The 17,500-nt window shown below is 37.6% G+C and overlaps 2 protein-coding genes across 2 annotated transcripts in view; both read right to left on the reverse strand.

Moving 5' to 3' along the window:
* The window catches only part of brwd1 (bromodomain and WD repeat domain containing 1), a 1,114,832-nt gene that overhangs the window by 1,025,040 nt on the left and 72,292 nt on the right, over nt 1-17,500 (reverse strand). The gene's annotated exons all lie outside the window — the stretch shown is intronic.
* Nucleotides 348-11,806, reverse strand: rbp2a (retinol binding protein 2a, cellular). Its single transcript, NM_153004.2, has 4 exons — nt 11,710-11,806; nt 6,184-6,362; nt 2,245-2,346; nt 348-548 (listed from the first exon to the last, which is right to left on the reverse strand). Exons 1-4 carry the CDS (start codon nt 11,780-11,782, stop codon nt 495-497), a joined length of 408 nt encoding a protein of 135 aa, NP_694549.1. The 5' UTR covers nt 11,783-11,806; the 3' UTR covers nt 348-494.

A 17,500-nucleotide genomic window follows, 5' to 3' on the forward strand; every position in this document is an offset into this window, starting at 1 on the left:
AGTACTGGGTTGCGGCTGGAAACCGTAAAACATATGCTGGAATAGTTGGTGGTTCATTCCGCTGTGGCGACCCCTGATAAATAAGGGACTAAGGCAAAGGAAAATGAATGAATGAATATTCAATTAAAATATTATAATTTCCCTTACAGCCAAATTTACCTTCATAGTATGACAGATCAAAGGCTGCTCTTGAAACAGTCCCACACACACTTACTCCTGCAATCTATAAAATAATACGGTTCATATGAACTTTGATATAATCTCAATAAAACACACCCTTCATTTAATATAGTATCTTTTGAAATTGTTATTAATTATTAATTAGAGGTCAGATTATCAGAAAGCACTTGATTGAGGACTTTTATTTGCTGCATTGAAATTCTCATGCTGACCACCGAATGAAAGTTTTTGGCTGTTTATTAAAATTGCTTTAATAAATACACACAGCACAACATTAAACCCAGGAGTGAAAAACCAGCTGCCTTTTTGGAGCATTAGTTTTTCTTCTTGAAGACTTGATGGCAGACTTTGTCTTGACAATGAATCTCCTAAAAAGGGAGACGGGGATTATTAGAATAATTATAAACACAAATATACAAAACCTTAATTAAAACACACTTTAAAAGTGGGAAATTGGGATATTTAAAGGAACACTCCAATGTTTAATTTTTTGTATTTTGTTTTGTAAATAGGCTCATTTTACAAGTGAATCCTTATTGAATCATTCAGTAGGTCATCAGGTCTGGTGGGAGCACTTTCAGCTTAGCTTAGTATAAATGATGGAATCAGGTTAGACCATTAGCATCTTACTAAAATATGATCAAAAGTGTTTTGATAATTTTACTATTTAAAATGTGACTCTTCTGTAGCTACATCATGAGACCAATTAAAAATAAAAATCATCGTTTTCATCATCATGGAAGCTGATATTGCAAGGAACTTAAGCAACTTTGGTGCTGTACCCTGGCTGTAGCAGGCACAATGATATCACACAGCTTCTAAAAATACACCACAGTTAGACTCTGCGTAATATCATCGCTCCTGCTGCAGCCATGGTACGGAAGAAAAGTTCTTTGACTATTTTGTCAGAATGAGAGTATAGTTCCTAGCCATTTTGGCCTTGAAAATGGCAACTTTTCATATTCGGTTGGTTTTAGTAGACGGTCTAACTACAGAAGAGTCAAGCTTTGAATAGGAATATTTTTGAAACTCTTTGCTGAAGCAAGATGCTAATGGGCTAATCCAGAGGTGATGGACACACCTGACAAAGAGGCACACATCTGATCAAACTAATTGAGTTCTTTAGGCTTGTTTGAAACCTACAGGTAACGCGGCGGTCACATTAGAGTTTGAGCATGAGAAATTCTGTCGTACGGCACTGCAAAAAGGGACGGATAAAACAAGATGATTCAACATTTAAACAAGCAAGCGTTGGTCCATATTTAAAATTTCTGTACAGAGAGGTCATATTTTGATCTTCGGTTGGTCTCGCGCAGTCACATGCTGCGATTACACAGGTCGGAGTTCACCAAGCTTGAACTTTGCAATGCAGCGAACAGCAAAACTTGTCGCATGAGCTTGCGTTTACAGTCTGACGCATTGGCGTGCATATGAATGGAAGTCTATGGGGAAATAATCCAGTGTGACTGCAGCATAAGTATGTTGGAGTTGAGTTGGAACCAGGGCTTAATTTGTGCCGGAACACGGCGGATCTGGATCCAGCACCTTTGAAATCTAATTCGGCAGCTCATTTTATTGATCCCCCTCCTCCCCCGTCCACTGTTAACTTTCACTTTCTTCTGCGACTCCCCAACCCTCTTCACTTTCGTCCGCGACAACCACCTGCTCTTCACTTTCGTTCTCTGTCCGCGACACCTCTCCACCATCCAACTCCCCCCACCTCACCTGCTCTCTACTCTGTGCGCAACACCTCTCTATCCTCGGGTAACATGCTGGATCCTTTACCCCGATCTGTTCCGGGACCTCGCAATTAATAAATTAGGCATTGCTTGGAATTAAACTGTGCAGGGCTGCGGCTCTTCAGGAACTGAGTTTGTCACCCCCAATTCATTGCAATGATCTATGCTAAGCTAAGCTAAAAGTGATCCCGTCAGACACAGAGATTGTCTGTATGGATTCAGAAAATGGAAAAATGTGACTTGCAAAATGGTACATGCCAAAAAAGTAGAGTGTTTCCTTATGTTTTCTTTATGTATGTATGCATTCCTTTAATCAGTTCTTTACCAAGTGAAGCAAGTCTCCTTCAATCCACTGCTTCCAGCCACGGTTCTCCTTTTCTCCCTTTTGCACACACACCAGTTTATCTCCATCCCACTTTACCAGGGTCTGAAAACAAACAAACAAACAAACATTTTTTTCTCAGTATGAAATTATAAAATATAAATTGGTTTTTACTTGTATGTGTCAGTAACATTTTATTTTATGATCCTGTTTCATGTGTATGTACTTTTCATAGTATTAACAAACACTGGGTAATAACCAGGTATCCATAAACCTACACCAAACCAACATTAACCCATGTAGTTAACTTATAAAACTATAAAACATAAATTAGGCTAAGTATATGGAAGTAAATGTATTGTTAAATACCGTATATGTACTTAATTTACTTACAGTACTAGCACTTAACGTGCACTTATAGTGTATGTAGCTTAGATAATGAAACCACATCATCACCAGAATGACATACATGCTGTCTGGTTTTTAAAAAAACCATAAACTTGTACCATAAAAAAAAACTGTGAAAAAAGCTAAACAACACATTTCTTTACACTATAGAAAGTGAAACTTAAATGTCCAGTCAATGTGATTGCGTGCCAGTGACGTTTTTAGCCTGAGTCTTGCTCAATTGGTGTTTAGACTTAGAATGCACTCACACTATGCTATCTGAACAATGTCCAGGCACGTTTCCCAGTTCATTTGTCAAGTGTGAGTGCTGCAAATCAGCAGCGGTTCAGTTGACCGGAAAGAAGAGGAATACAGTAGGTGTGCCAGAGTGCGGTTCGGTTGGGTTTTGGGGCGGCATGCTTGTAGTATGAGTGCAAAGTGCCCCTGAACCCGAAACTGAAGACACGGCATCACTTTTAAGGGACTGTCCCATATGGATTTATTAATAATTCCCACTTTTCATTGAACACAAACTGTCGTGACGGCTGCATGACAGCTGCACAAACTGAATGACAGCTGCACCTACAGCAAACCTCCTAATACACACAGCAAGAGGACTTTTAAGATAATTTATGAGCGTCAAAATGGTAGATCTGTTCAGCAGAATGTTTGACTGCATGTCACTGCATCCCAAATGACCAAAACTATATATAACTACGGCGATCTAACCGAGAGCGCTTCTATTCCTGTAAAACTGAACAGTTGTATCATTGATGACATTAGCGTGCTCAGGTATGGAAAGTAAAGACAGTGTGAGTGCAGGCTGTCGGGGGACAGGGGAAGGGCGACAACTGCGCTTCGGCACGGTTTAAGGCAGCTGTACTCAGTGAGAGTACTTCCTTACACCCCATTTACATGGGGCGTCATCATCAACGCTTCCTGTTCACTTTGAATGAGTGACGTCAAGCGTTACTGAACTGAATTGTGGATCCGTCAGCGCCGCTTCAGCAGCATTACTCGCTGCAGAAGTTGGGAATTTCTCAACTTTCAAGCACCAAAGGAAACGTCAGCCAATCAGATTACTTTATGCCAGCTCAGACAGTAGCCGATTGCAGACTAATTTCATTGGCTGATGCAGCCCTAACTTCAGACACGCTCTCTGTCAAGCATTGGCACTGAAGCCCCGTGTGAATATGGCATTATACCTAGACTTAAGGCTCGTACACACTGGGATGCTTTTCATTTGCGTTTATCTTTAGCGTTTTTTAGACATTTTTCCGGGTTCAAACCCAAGCAATTTTCTCTGGCATCGAGCAGAAGAATATGCAAAATCACTCCTTCACGTTAGATGGCGCTACACAACCTTAAGCTTTTGACACTCGCTTGTAACGCAGAAGAAGAAGACAGAAAGGTGACAGGCTTGTTGTTATGGATGGTTAAAGTAGCAGCTCCAGCTCTAGCGATGAGAAATGATTATGGTTGACCAGGGCAATAAGCAGCTCCACGTTCATATCGCCTCTGTGCATCTTCTTCAATGTGCGCTCGCATTGACAGTTTTGAGCACCTCCAAGCGCTGTTTACTGTAACTTCAGCAGCTCTGTGCACATGAACAAAAGTCCCAATCTGATTGGTGGAGAAGGTTTTGACGCGATGTGTCAAAACAAAAAGACAAGCATGAGGCGTTATTTTAAAAATGACGCTTTTACACCTGACGTTTTGCACATTGGTGTGCACAATCACATAGGCGCCCTTTTGTTTAGTCACGAGGTGTTAAATGTAGACGGAAAATGCGTGCAAAAAATGTCTCTGTGTGCACGGGCCTTTATACTGCAGCCAGCCACCAGAGGGCGATAAACATCTGTAGGCTTCACTTTTCAGGAAGAGCGAGGCACATTTGCTAGTGTAACGGAGGCCAGCTTGTAAGTGCTGTGCAGGTAAACCTCACTCCTCTGACCTCTAAAAGGTGCTCTAGCGACAGATGCTAGAGGCCATGGTCTTTAGCCTCCTTGTTAGAGCAACCGATTCCCTTGCGGAAGGTCGCCGGTTCGATACCAGCTCGAAGCGAGTTGGGTGGCATAGGACCACCAGGAATACACTAGTTCACACAGCTCACATATTTGCTTTCAAAGTTTCCTTGTTTTTGTTTTTTTTTGCACTAATTTGTCTAGAACAGGGGTGTCCAAACTACGGCCCGTGGGCCATCTGCGGCCTGTGATCAGTTTTGTAGCGGCCCGCAAGGCTTCTTATAAATTTCAATAGAATATGGCCTGCTATACAAAAATGAACGTAATTCAATAAATAACCACCGGGTATCGCTATTACATGCATTCAATTAAGCAGCAGTTCTTGTTATGATCTATCATCTATCTATCTATCTATCTATCTATCTATCTATCTATCTATCTATCTATCTATCTATCTATCTATCTATCTATCTATCTATCTATCTATCTATCTACACACAGTTGAAGTCAGAATTATTAGCCCCTCTTTGATTTATTTCTTCTTTTTTAAAGATTTCCTAAATGATGTTTAACAGAGCAAGGACATTTTCACAATATGTCTGATAATATTTTTTCTTCTGGAGAAAGACTTATTTGTTTTATTTCGGCTAGAATAAAAGCAGTTTTTAGTTTTTTATGAACCATTTTAGATTCAAAATTATTAGCCCCTTAAGTCTTCAATACAAACCATTGTTATTAAAAAACTTGCCTAATTACCTTAACTTGACTAGTTAACCCAATTAATCTAGTTAAGCCTTTAAATGTCACTTCAAGCTATATAGAAGTGTCTTGAAGAATATCTAGTCTAATATTATTTACTGTCATCATGGCAAAGATAAAATAAATCAGTTATTAGAAATGAGTTACTACTATATATATATATATATATATATATATATATATATATATATATATATATATATATATATATATATATATATATATATATATATATATATATGCATGCATGTCTGTGTGATGTATGTAAAATTTGGCCCGGGACAACGTTTTTTTTTTTGCATATGGCCCTCGGCCCAAAAAGTTTGGACACCCCTGGTCTAGAAGGTGGCAATAAAGCCCCAGGCTTCAGCAATTTTGTCAAGTCTGTGTATTTCCTGTAGAAGTCTGCAGATTACAGATTCATTCATTCTGAGGAGCACGGCAAAAAAGTCTCCCCACAGTAATTTATATCAAAGAGGCGCCACCTTTTTGCCTCTGAGTGAAATTTGACTACTTTTAGGAGATAGTACTTGTGTTTTGAGCAGGTTTTCGTTACACATAGCAACCCTGCCATTGATTTACAGTTCAACAAGAAATAAATGAGACAAAAAGACAACAATAAACTGTTGTGTCAAATTGTGTTGAATAGAACCATGGGGGAGAGTAAATGACGAGTACATTTAGGTGAACGACCCCTTTAAAGAGTAAATAATCATGATAGTAAAAAAAATACACAACTATTGAAGGACAATTATTTATTGATGTTAACTATATATAGTTTATTAGTACTATTGCTATTTTCTTCTTCGTTCTTTTACTTTTTGGCACCTACCTTAACAGTTCTGTTGTCCAGGCCTTTTGTCTGCTCGTCAAACTCCTCTCCAATGACGAAATTGACCTCATAGTTTCTGAAGGTGCTGAGAGTTTTGGTCTCAAATTTGTCCCCGTTCTGCACAATGACCTTCGTCTGTTTGAGATGCACTGCGATCTTACGGGTGGCGAAGTCGATGTCTGGAATAAAGTACATTGTTTGTTTTATTGTATTTTTGCGGTAACTTACTAGCAGCACTGTTGCCAGCAAGTTACTGCAACTGTCCCTCTACAACAGGGGTGTCAAACTCAATTCCTGGAGGGCCGGAGCCCTGCACAGTTTAGTTCCAACCCTGCTCCAACACACTTACCTGTAGGTTTCAAACAAGCCTGAAGGACTCAATTAGTTTGATCAGGTGTGTTTAATTAGGGTTGGAACTAAACTGTGCAGAGCTGCGGCCCTTTTGGAACTGAGTTTGACACCTGTGCTCTACAGCAATGGTTCTCAAAGTGGGGGTCAAGACCCCCCAAGGGGTCGCGGGACAATGAAGGGGGGTCGCCTGGTGGTTTCCAAAAATCTATTTATTTTTATTAAACCATAAGAATAACCATATTTTATCCATAACCTTCTGAAGAGAAAAAATTGTCGTTTATACCATATATAGTTACTATAGTAGCTTATAGTTACTACCTCTATTGGATTGCAACGCCTGGGGTAATTACATTGTATTAAAGACACAGCAATAGCGTCAGATGCAGCAGATTTCATAACACCCGGTTAAACTTTGTGGCCCATTTCCAGCTCTCATACATTAAAAAAATTAAAAGAAGAATAGACTTGGGTCCATTGGTGTGTGTGCTCCATTGCATGCAAGGTTTCTGTATTTATAACCACCTCAGAGGATATTGGGGGTCGCGAGTCACTGGCATTGACATTTTACTGGTCGCGTCCTGAAAAGTTTGGGAACCCCTGTTCTACAGTAACTTACCTGTTAATGTGTTTTACAGTAGCAGGGCCCTATTGCAATTTCATTTTAACATAAAAGAGCCATCCCACAACTTTTTTCTAGGGATTTCCTTTACTGTATTTTACAGCATGGCAGTTTTTACTGAACTTTTACTGTAATTTATTTACGCTACACTAGAATTAAAAAAACCTTTATTTTAGTATTTACTTTTGAATTTCAATCAAGAGACAATGTTTGTTTTATTAACGGTCTCATTTTTGTCACCAAGTACAGTAGCAGAACTTGATTACAGTAGAATACTGCAAACTCCTACACAGTAAAAATGGCAGTCATTTCAATGGTAAAAAACTGTAAAAATGCTACAGTACAAATCTGTAACCTGGTTAACGGTATGTTTCCTTAATATATACGGCGAATAACCGTAAATTGACTTTCCCAGAATTCCCTGCATGGCACATCACTTTTTATGCATTTGGTTGACATTAATATGGATCTTTTTAGTTGTTTCCCCATCAGTTATGTACATTAGAGATTTATGTTGCATCTAATGTTGATAAACAATGTGTATTTCATGACTTTAATTTTATGCGTGTTACCATACTGGTGTTTAGTAGCTGTGTGAATGACACTGAGCACCTTCTAAATGCTGATACTCTTTTCTGCTTGTGGGAAAAGTTGTTTGTGATGAGCATTGGCTCATTATGTAACTTCCTCATCACCACCTGCATATGGGTGTGCTAACGTATCTAACTGTTTCACAAAAGATGTGTAGATGTTGATCATTCAAAATACAGACATTTTACCTCTATTAATTAATAAAATACAGTAATTTACCGTAAAAATGAAAAATTACTTTTACGGTTTGTACCGTATTTTTAACGGTAAGGTACTGGCAACCACAGCTGCCGTTTTTTTACCGTAAATTTTACGGAATTATTTTTTACAGTGTAACATGCAGTAAATTACTGTAAACATTTTAAAATGGCCCACCATCTAGTGCATAATACAGTAGTGAACGGTAAAGATTATATGCAGCATTTTACAGGGTGTTTTGCAGTAAATTACTGTAAAATTGTACCAAAAAACTGTAAAAGGTCTAACAGTGTAATATATCAAAGGCATAGTTGACCCCAAAAAAGATAAACAACTCTCAAGTGGTTCCAAAACATTATGAGTTTCATTTTTTTCTGTTGAACACAAAAGAAGATATTTAGAAGAATGTTAGGAACTTGTAACCACTGACTTCCATATACAGTAGGTGAGAGTTCAATATGACCATTACCGCCGCACAATCTACTGCCGCCGCTTAAAAAAAAAGAACGTGTTTTTAAGGTATGACCGCAGTTTGCGACTATGCCGCTAGGTGGCACAAAGGAATGGGATGCAAACGGACAGAAATAGACAATACATTAGCTGTAAATACTCTGCTACTTGTAAATAAAGATAAACAATGAAACAAAGCATTATAAGTCCTTCATTAATCATTAAAAAGACAACCAGGCAACATTATTGAAAGGAATAAAGAATAACAAATAATGTTTGGAGTGAAGTGCTTAAGTCCGCTATAGGCCTACATCAGCACCAAAACACTAATTGCCGTGAGATTGTGTTGGTTTGTTTAATAAAATAATAATAATCTAGCCTAAATAAAATGAAAGGAAATATTCACAGTTTCATAGAAACCTATATTAACTGAAAGAAGGATATTTCAGTAGGAAAAACAAACTAGTGAAGTACAGATTTCCAACATTTCTCAAAATATCTTCTTTTGAGTTCGACAAAAGAAATTCAAATCGATATTTTTGACAAGTGAACCATGACATAATTTTATTTGAGGAATGATTGGGCAAACAATCCTCTGTATTATTATGTGAATGTAGTGAAAAGGAGCTTTGGACTCTGGGGACGCTGTGGAAATAGGGTCATATTTCATCGGATTATGCAACAGATTGACAGAATAGATCTCAGACACTTTTGCACACTGGGTCAAAGGTGGCTGAAGTGTTCAAGTTCGCTCATCTGTCAACTTTATCAAAGAAAATTGATAAGATACTGTGACCTGGTGTGAACTTGGACCCTGGAACAAGTGCCAGTTATTTTATCATTGAGTTAAGATTATGATTTTTAATAAATTAACTATAAACACTGTAAATAATGCAGGATTCCACACAATTCATTCATGTTGTCCCAACACATATTAAGTTCACTTAACACTTTTAACAAATTTATGTGGAGTGAGCATAAAAAAAATAAAGTTGTCCCATCGTGTTGTTTCAGCAGATTGTAATTAAGTAGTAATTAAGTTTGAACGAGCAAATTAAAATAATTGTTTGAGTGTATAAGCTGCTCTTGGGTGGATCGTCTTTCAACAATGACACCATCATCACAGTATTAAAGGGAGGATTCACATCTAAATAAATCTGTCATCATTTGCAGAGCTCACCTGTTACTTGTTTCAAATTTCGATGAGTTTGTTGAACACATAAGAAGATATTTTGAAAAATGTTGGAAACCTGTCACCATTGACTTCCATAGTGTTTGTTTTTCCCTCTATTGAAGTCAACGGTTACAGATTTTCATTTTTCTTTAAAAATATTATGTGTTCAACAGAAGAAAGAATAGAGTGAATCATAATTAAATGTACATTTTTGGGCAAATAATCTCTTTAAATTTAACTGACTTCATTTTGATCTAGCATTTTAACCACTAGTTATGCTGAATAAGTCACACAAATTTAAATATTGTTATGGATTTTAGATTAATTTTTTTATTTGTTGACTTTGACATAGTCTACATAAAATGATAGAAGTGAAATGACTAATAATTAACATAATTGTATACATTTTGTTGCAAATAATTTTAAATTGTTAGTGCATTCGTTCATACATTTTCTTTCCGGCATAGTCCCTTTATTAATCAGGGGTCGCCACAGTGGAATGAACCGCCCATTTTAGAACGGTGGTACTAAAATGAAATTGGAAAGCATGTTATGGGAACTAAAATAAATTAAATGAAAAATTTAAGTCACTTGATAAAATAATTGTATAATCTTTTTTGATTAAAAAATGCTGCATTATATTATTATACCGTAATTTACATATATATAAATATATTTTTTTCTTGTCTTTATACTTCATCACTAAAGTCTTTACCCATTTTTTTAGTGTGTTTTCATCAATTATGTACAGTTGAAGTCAGAATTATTAGCAAACCCCCCCCTGAATTAATTTTTTTTATATATATTTCCTTATGATATTTAACAGAGCAAGAAAATTTTCACAGTATGTCTGATAATATTTTCTCTTCTGGATAAAGTCTTATTTTTTATTTTGGCAAGAATAAAAGCAGTTTTTAAGTTTTTAAAAATAATTTTAGGATAAAAATTATTAGCCCCTTTACGTTAAATTTTTGAATGTCTACAGAACAAACCATCGTTATGCAATGACTTGCCTAATTAGCCTAACCTGCCTAGTTAATCTAATTAACCAAGTTAAGCCTTTAAATGTCACTTTAAGCTGTATAGAAGTGTCTTGATAAATATCTAGTCAAATATTATTTACTGTCATCATGGCAAAGATAAAATAAATCAGTTATTAGAGATGAGTTATTAAAACAATAATGTTTAGAAATGTGTTGAAGAAATCTGCTCCCCGCTAAACAGAAATTGGGGAAAAAAATAAACGGTAAATAATAATTCTGACTTCAACCGTATATGTAAAAATGTGTTGAACTGTTTAATATATTTTATTAAGAACAGAGAATTTTGCACAAGTAACTGCATTATTATTTCACTCCTATTTTAACATTTTAATAATAATAATAATCATAATACATGGCGGTTCATTCCACTGTGGCGACCCCGGATTAATAAAGGGACTAAGCCGACAAGAAAATGAATGAATGAATGAATGAATAATATATATTAACAATAATAATGATATTAAAAAGATCAAATGCTTTTGCAAAATAAACATTGCCTATACGTAAGCATGGATATTATGCAAACCCAATACGATTAGGCTGTTAAAAATAATATGACAAAAAGTCATGACAACAAATGTTCTTATGTAACTTTACCTTATTTTATTAGGCTAATCAGGTATCCACTAATGTTTTTAAGTTATAAAACTCAACTTCACATGGTAAGTTGAGATGACTAATGTAGTTTGATTAATAAAAAAGTAAGCTGCAAGAATGTTTTTAACAGTGCACTTTGCGCTAGATCCTCTTCTTAAACTTGGTGATTCTGCAACAACTGCGCTTTCTTTTAAGCAGGATTACAGCGAGCTCGATCCACTAAGACCTACATAACCTATATGAACCTACTGTATAAGAGCCTGATCTGCGTCTTTGGTGATCCAGTCCATCTAATCCTCTCCATAACTTTATTCAAGCACTGTAACAAATGCTGGATTCAACACAATTGATTCGTGTTGAGTCAACATGAAGGAAATAATTGACGTATTAGTTTGTACAAATTTAAGTGGACTGAACATAAAACAATTAAGCTGCCCCCCCCAACCCACTTTAAATAAGTAGTGTGAACAAACAGCAAATGCCTGAGTGAAGAAACAACTCACCCAAAGCCTTCATGACATCTTCAAAGTTGTCATTGCTGAGCATCTCCCACGTGCCGTTGAAATCGGCTGGCATTGTGAAGCTGGATGTGCTGGTTTGTATATTTCAGAAGAGTAGGATGAGGTGAACCGTGGCCTTTTATAGCTGTGTGTGTGTGAGATCAAATGACCCGTAAGGACAGAGTTCTTTTGATAAGACCCTTTATCTCCACTAAATGAAGGGGTGGGCTTTAGAAAGGGGATGTACTTGTGTCAGCTTTTTTTTTAATATGCTCTCAGGGAAAGTCTACAGATATTGCAGTTGTCATGAAGATTTTCAGGCTTGTGACAGCGGCGTCTCGCATTTTCACATCGCACACTTCCTCCTAACTATTTTAAATCAGCTCTTTTTTTTTTTTTTAAATGCTTCTATATTTATTGTGCGTATGTTGTTGCTGATTTTGATTTAAACGACTGCTTGGAATCTTCGCCAAGCAAACTTACAGTGCGCTATCAAAAATAAAGGTGATAGACCAGGGTTTAAATATTGCACCTGAAATGGTCTATACTGGTACATTGGTACCTTAAAAGTACTAATTAGTCCCCTCAGTGTACATGTTCATTCATTTTCTTGTCGGTTTAGTCCCTTTAATAATCTGGGGTCGCCACAGCGGAATGAACCGCCAACTTATCCAGCAAGTTTTTACACAGCGGATGCCCTTCCAACCGCAACCAATCTCTGGGAAACATCCACACACATTCACACACACACTACGGACAATTTAGCCAACCCAATTCACCTGTACCACATGTCTTTGGACTGTGGGGGAAACCGGAGCACCCGGAGGAAACCCACGGGAAGGCAGGGAGAACATGCAAACTCCACAAAAGCCGAGGTTCGAACCAGCAACCCAGCGACCTTCTAGCTGTGAGGCGAACGTGCTACCCACTGCACCACTGCCTCGCCCCAGTGTACATGTTAGTACTTATAAAGTACAGGGTACTGCTCATGTGACAGCTCTCGTATTATTTCTGAGTGTATGAACTTGTGCAGATTTTCACTTAAAATGCTCATGATTTTATTTAAATCTAAAGAAAATTGATTAGCATTTCCAATGTTTGAGTAAAGAATGAAATGCTTTGTAAATGTGTGATTAAAGGTTGATAGTACTAAGATAAATGCAGGACACATAAGATGGATCTGCCCTTCAGTGTTTGGACTGATCATTAGTGACATTTACATTAAACCAGTGGTGTAAAGTAACACATTACAAATACTCAAATTACTGTAATTAAGTAGTTTTTTCTCAGGAATTGTAATTTACTGAGTAGTTTTAAAAATCTGTACTTTTACTTTCCCTTGAGTACATGTTTAGTGCTGTATCTGTTCTTTTACTCCACTACTTTCCTTCAACCTGCAGTCACTACTTGATTTTTTTCTTGTCTATGAGGATTAGAAAAATCAGTCCTGTGATTTTTGTCCAATCAAATCGCATATATAAGGTAAATCGCCTCATAATGAACTACCTCAAGACATGGGTGATTTATAATTGCAGCAAACTGTTTGGAGGCATTAAAAGTGTCTGAGAGGATTTTCAAAATCGACACGCATTGACCCAGTGACTGTTTAGATGGATGTCCTACTGATGAGAAGATGACAGATGTTTACTGTATGATGATTTAATTGGTCTTTAACACCCATCAGGCACAAGACGTCAACATTATATCAGATTGACGTTGTACCTCAACGTCATGGAGACATTGCAGTTTGTTTGGAAATAAAAATCAGGTTGACGTCAGAACCGTCAGGCCGACATCAATGTCCAAACCTAAAATCAACCAAATATCAACGTCTAATGATGTTACAGCTTGACGTTGATGTTGGATTTTGGATGCCAGTTTCAGTATTTTTAGATGTTGGCTTGATGGTGGATTTTGCTCACTTTCCAACACAACCTAAAATCAACCAAATATCAACGTCCTTTGATGTCGTTATTGAACATCAAAATAATGTTGTCCTTAGACGCTGGCCACACATCGAATTTTGTTCATCTGACATCAAAACCTAAATGTAACCTAATATTAATGTTTTTTTATGTTGTGTGCCTGCTGGGCAGTAACTGAATGCACTACAGAATGTTACGTTTACACATAGACAAATGACATGTAAACACATCAGTTTTGTACAGCGTAATACTCACTACCCTTTTGAAAGGTCTCTTTTTACTCATTGATTCATTCATTCATTTTCTTGTCGGCTTAGTCCCTTTATTAATCTGGGGTTGCCACAGTGGAATGAACCGCCAACTTATCCAGCAAGTTTTGGCGCAGCGGATGCCTTTCCAGCCACAACCCATCTCTGGGAACATCCACACACACACTCATCCACTACGGACAATTTAGCCTACCCAATTCACCTGTACCGCATGCCTTTGGACTGTGGGGGAAACCGGAGCACCCGGAGGAAACCCACGCGAAGGCAGGGAGAACATGCAAACTCCACACAGAAACACCAACTGAGCCGTGGTTCGAACCAGCGACCTTCTTGCTGTGAGGCGACAGCACTACCTACTGCGCCACTGCCTCGCCTCTTTTTACTCATACTTTAAGTAATATCTACAACAGATAATTTTGCTCTACTTGCTGTACACTTTTAGGCAAGTAATGGTACATTAACTTAGGTATGATTTGTCAGTACTCTTTCCACCACTGCATTAAACAGAGGTTTGACAGAGGTGGCACCGTCTTTAAGGCGGCACGCCAGACATGGGCCAAATGGCAAATGCAGTATTTGGCCCAGATGTTAAAAATTAATATGTGGGCCATGTAAGTTTTGCCTATTATGACCCACATTTAAAATATATTTAAATTGTTTTTTGAGTAAAGAAATATTTTGATGCACAAAGTCATTTCCATCTTTCTGTTTGCATCTTCTAATGCCTTCATTTTAATCCAGGAAACAATCAAGATTTATTAATCTATTGTTTCCTGTATGTTGCAAATTTAACCTACATTACATATAATTCATTAACCAAATTATTATTTACTAATTATATTATTATTATTATTAACCATTAAAAACCATTACTAATATTATTGCGCCTAAAGCGCAATGCTTCATGGGTTTATCAATTTCATTGCAGTCATGATACACCAAATAATGACAATGGCCAAACATGGTCCATATTAGCTGGCCCAGTTCAGGCCGAGTTATGGGTTATTAACTTGGCTGAGACTAGGCCCAGATATGGTCCATGTTTGGCCAGACTTGGTCCAGTCATGTAACGTAATTCACTGCGGCACGTGGGCCAAGCAAAAGCTGACTGTGTGGGCCAGAGCTGGGCCAAAGAAATGTTGCTAAGTGGGATTGGCTTGGTATTTATTTTTCCTATTGATGCTTACAGGTTTCTAACATTCTTCAAAATAAAGTGTTCAACAGAAGAAAGAAACTTAATTATTAGAAGAACTTGAGGGTGAGTAAATAAAGAGAACATTGTCATTTTGGTTGAACTATCCCTTTATCAGTAATATAACACTGCACCACTTGCATTTATGGATTTGTCAGTGCCACAGTAATACCGGTGAAAGTATAAGGCACATGATGATAAGTTCCCGAATTGATAAAAGTCTTTATACTGGATTTGATCTCAGTGACCTTGAGACAAATCACACTCATTATCAGCTTAGCACACAAAGGTGTGTAAAGCGCCATCTTTTATCATTAAATCAGTCATCACAACATAACGCAACCACTTCACAGATTTCACCATGGTCTACCACAAACCGCTATAATATTTTTACTACAATGTAATATATTAGTGTAATGACATTTACCTTTTTTTTTAAATGCACTGTAAAAATTAGTTTGTATTTTATGATTTATGGTTTTTCCCTCACGTATTTATGCTTTTGAATTGCATCATTGAATCTTAATCTTTCTCCCAACAAATTTTAAACTTGAAAAGTAAATTAAGAGACTTTTATTAACATTTTTGATACTTTAAAGTGAGATATTGATTATTTTTTATACATTATATTATTTGAAACTACTACAATGTCAATAATAGTCTTTTTTTTAAGAGTTGATTTTTCAACATCAAAAGTCGACAGAGCAGAGATCAACATCCCATAATGCAATTCACAACCATAAATAAAGAGAAAGCACTTGTGAATCACAAAATATGGAAACTGTTTTGTACAGTGTGGGATCTGATGTTTTTGTTGTACATCCTTTATTAAAAATTTGACCATGCACCTTATCATGGGACAGACAATAAATGTGTGGTTGTCAAAAAAGCGGTTATGATCAAATATGACCTTTAGACAATACTTGTGTTAAATGTCACGCTGTAGGCAAGACAAAACCAAGAATTAAGTCCAAAATTTGACCAGATCTCCTCAGATCAGATCCACAATTACTGCCTAAATTGTCTTATATTTAATCAATAATTGCAATCACAATAATAAGAACCTAGCTTTCCCATGTGGTCTCCCATCCAGGTACTGACCGGGCATAGCCCTGCTAACATTTTCATGTAAAAACTGATTTATACTTCTGCGTCAAGTGCACACAGATGGTCTGGTGCAGCCTTTGCATACTCTTTGCCATGGCTCAAAACATGTAACTACCCATTGCGACCGTGCTTATTGTAAGCTCTGTGATTGGTCAGCTTAATATCATTTTTGAGTGTGGGTGGGGCCGAGACCCGTGAGCCCATTAGAACAAGTGTTTAACAAGTGTGGCGTCCCATGGAAGGAAAACTTTTGTTTTGTGTTAACCTTTTGATTAACGTTGTTGCACGTCTACCGTTTCCCACCTCTAAATGAGTGAGTTTAAGCTACTTGTACAGTATGGTTTCATTAAAAAACACCTGCGAAGACACTCCTCTAGGTAACGTTAACAGAAGTGTTATTGCAGAGCTTCACAAACAGAATGCAGAAGTATAAATGCACAATTGGCGTCCATTTATGCAAGCAAGGCATGCGCCGTGGGTAATGTCGATCACTCGACGCAGGATTCAGCCTTAAACATGAAACTTCTTTAAATGCAAAGGAAAACTTTTACATTTTGGATACATTCTTGTCATGTAAATGCAACCTATGAACTGCTCTGCTTTGGTTCGAGAGCCACGACAAACTTAGGTCTGGTGTCACTTCATTTATCGCATATTTCCCAGCAACATAAATGCAGAAGCATCAAATACAACATGCCGTAATTTAAATATATGGGGATTAGATGTGGTTATGTGTTCAGCATTGTGTTCCAATGATATTTCAACAATGGCGCTCAAAATTTATTCTGTCAACCCGGGCTCATTGTGGAAATGTAGTCCCGCGGACGTTTCTGGAGACCGCGGAATACGTCCCGGTGGGTACATACAGCTGCAGTTTTTGTTTTTGCGAATCCGCGAGAGGCCGCTGTTGTGCGCTTTTTCGCATCTCAGACGCCTCTCGCGAGTGTGGTTCGCGCCCGCGCTGTTCTTGCGTGAACCCACCAGAGGCCGCTTTCTGACTGACCGGATGACCAATCGGCCGACCCGCCCTCCTACTTCCCTGAACCCAACCAATTTTACCGATCGACCCGCCCGCCCGCCCGCTCGCTTCCCTAAACCCGAGCAACAGTTTACAAAAGCCGTCCAAAAAAATAAAAGCCCTGATTTTTTTTTTCTACCGCGTTTTCAGATTTCACCACGTTCTCACCCAGTTACGAAACTCGTTCACTTAATTTTTGGGATTCTGTTTTTGTCTTACCTGATTGCTGGAACCGCTCTTCCCTGGACTCGAAACCGATCGCCATGGTCAACTCCTCTCTGCA

Source organism: Danio rerio, chromosome 15 (assembly GCF_049306965.1).
Source record: "Danio rerio strain Tuebingen ecotype United States chromosome 15, GRCz12tu, whole genome shotgun sequence".
In the NCBI taxonomy this organism is placed as follows: Eukaryota; Metazoa; Chordata; class Actinopteri; order Cypriniformes; family Danionidae; genus Danio; species Danio rerio.

Coding starts and splice junctions, on each gene's coding strand:
- rbp2a (NM_153004.2), bottom strand. CDS start 11,782: ATGCCAGCCGATTTCAACGGCACGTGGGAGATGCTCAGCAATGACAAC. Junction 6,363..11,709: donor AGATGTCATGAAGGCTTTGG/GTGAGTTGTTTC, acceptor ACTTTATTCCAG/ACATCGACTTCGCCACCCGT. Junction 2,347..6,183: donor TGGACAACAGAACTGTTAAG/GTAGGTGCCAAA, acceptor GTTTGTTTTCAG/ACCCTGGTAAAGTGGGATGG.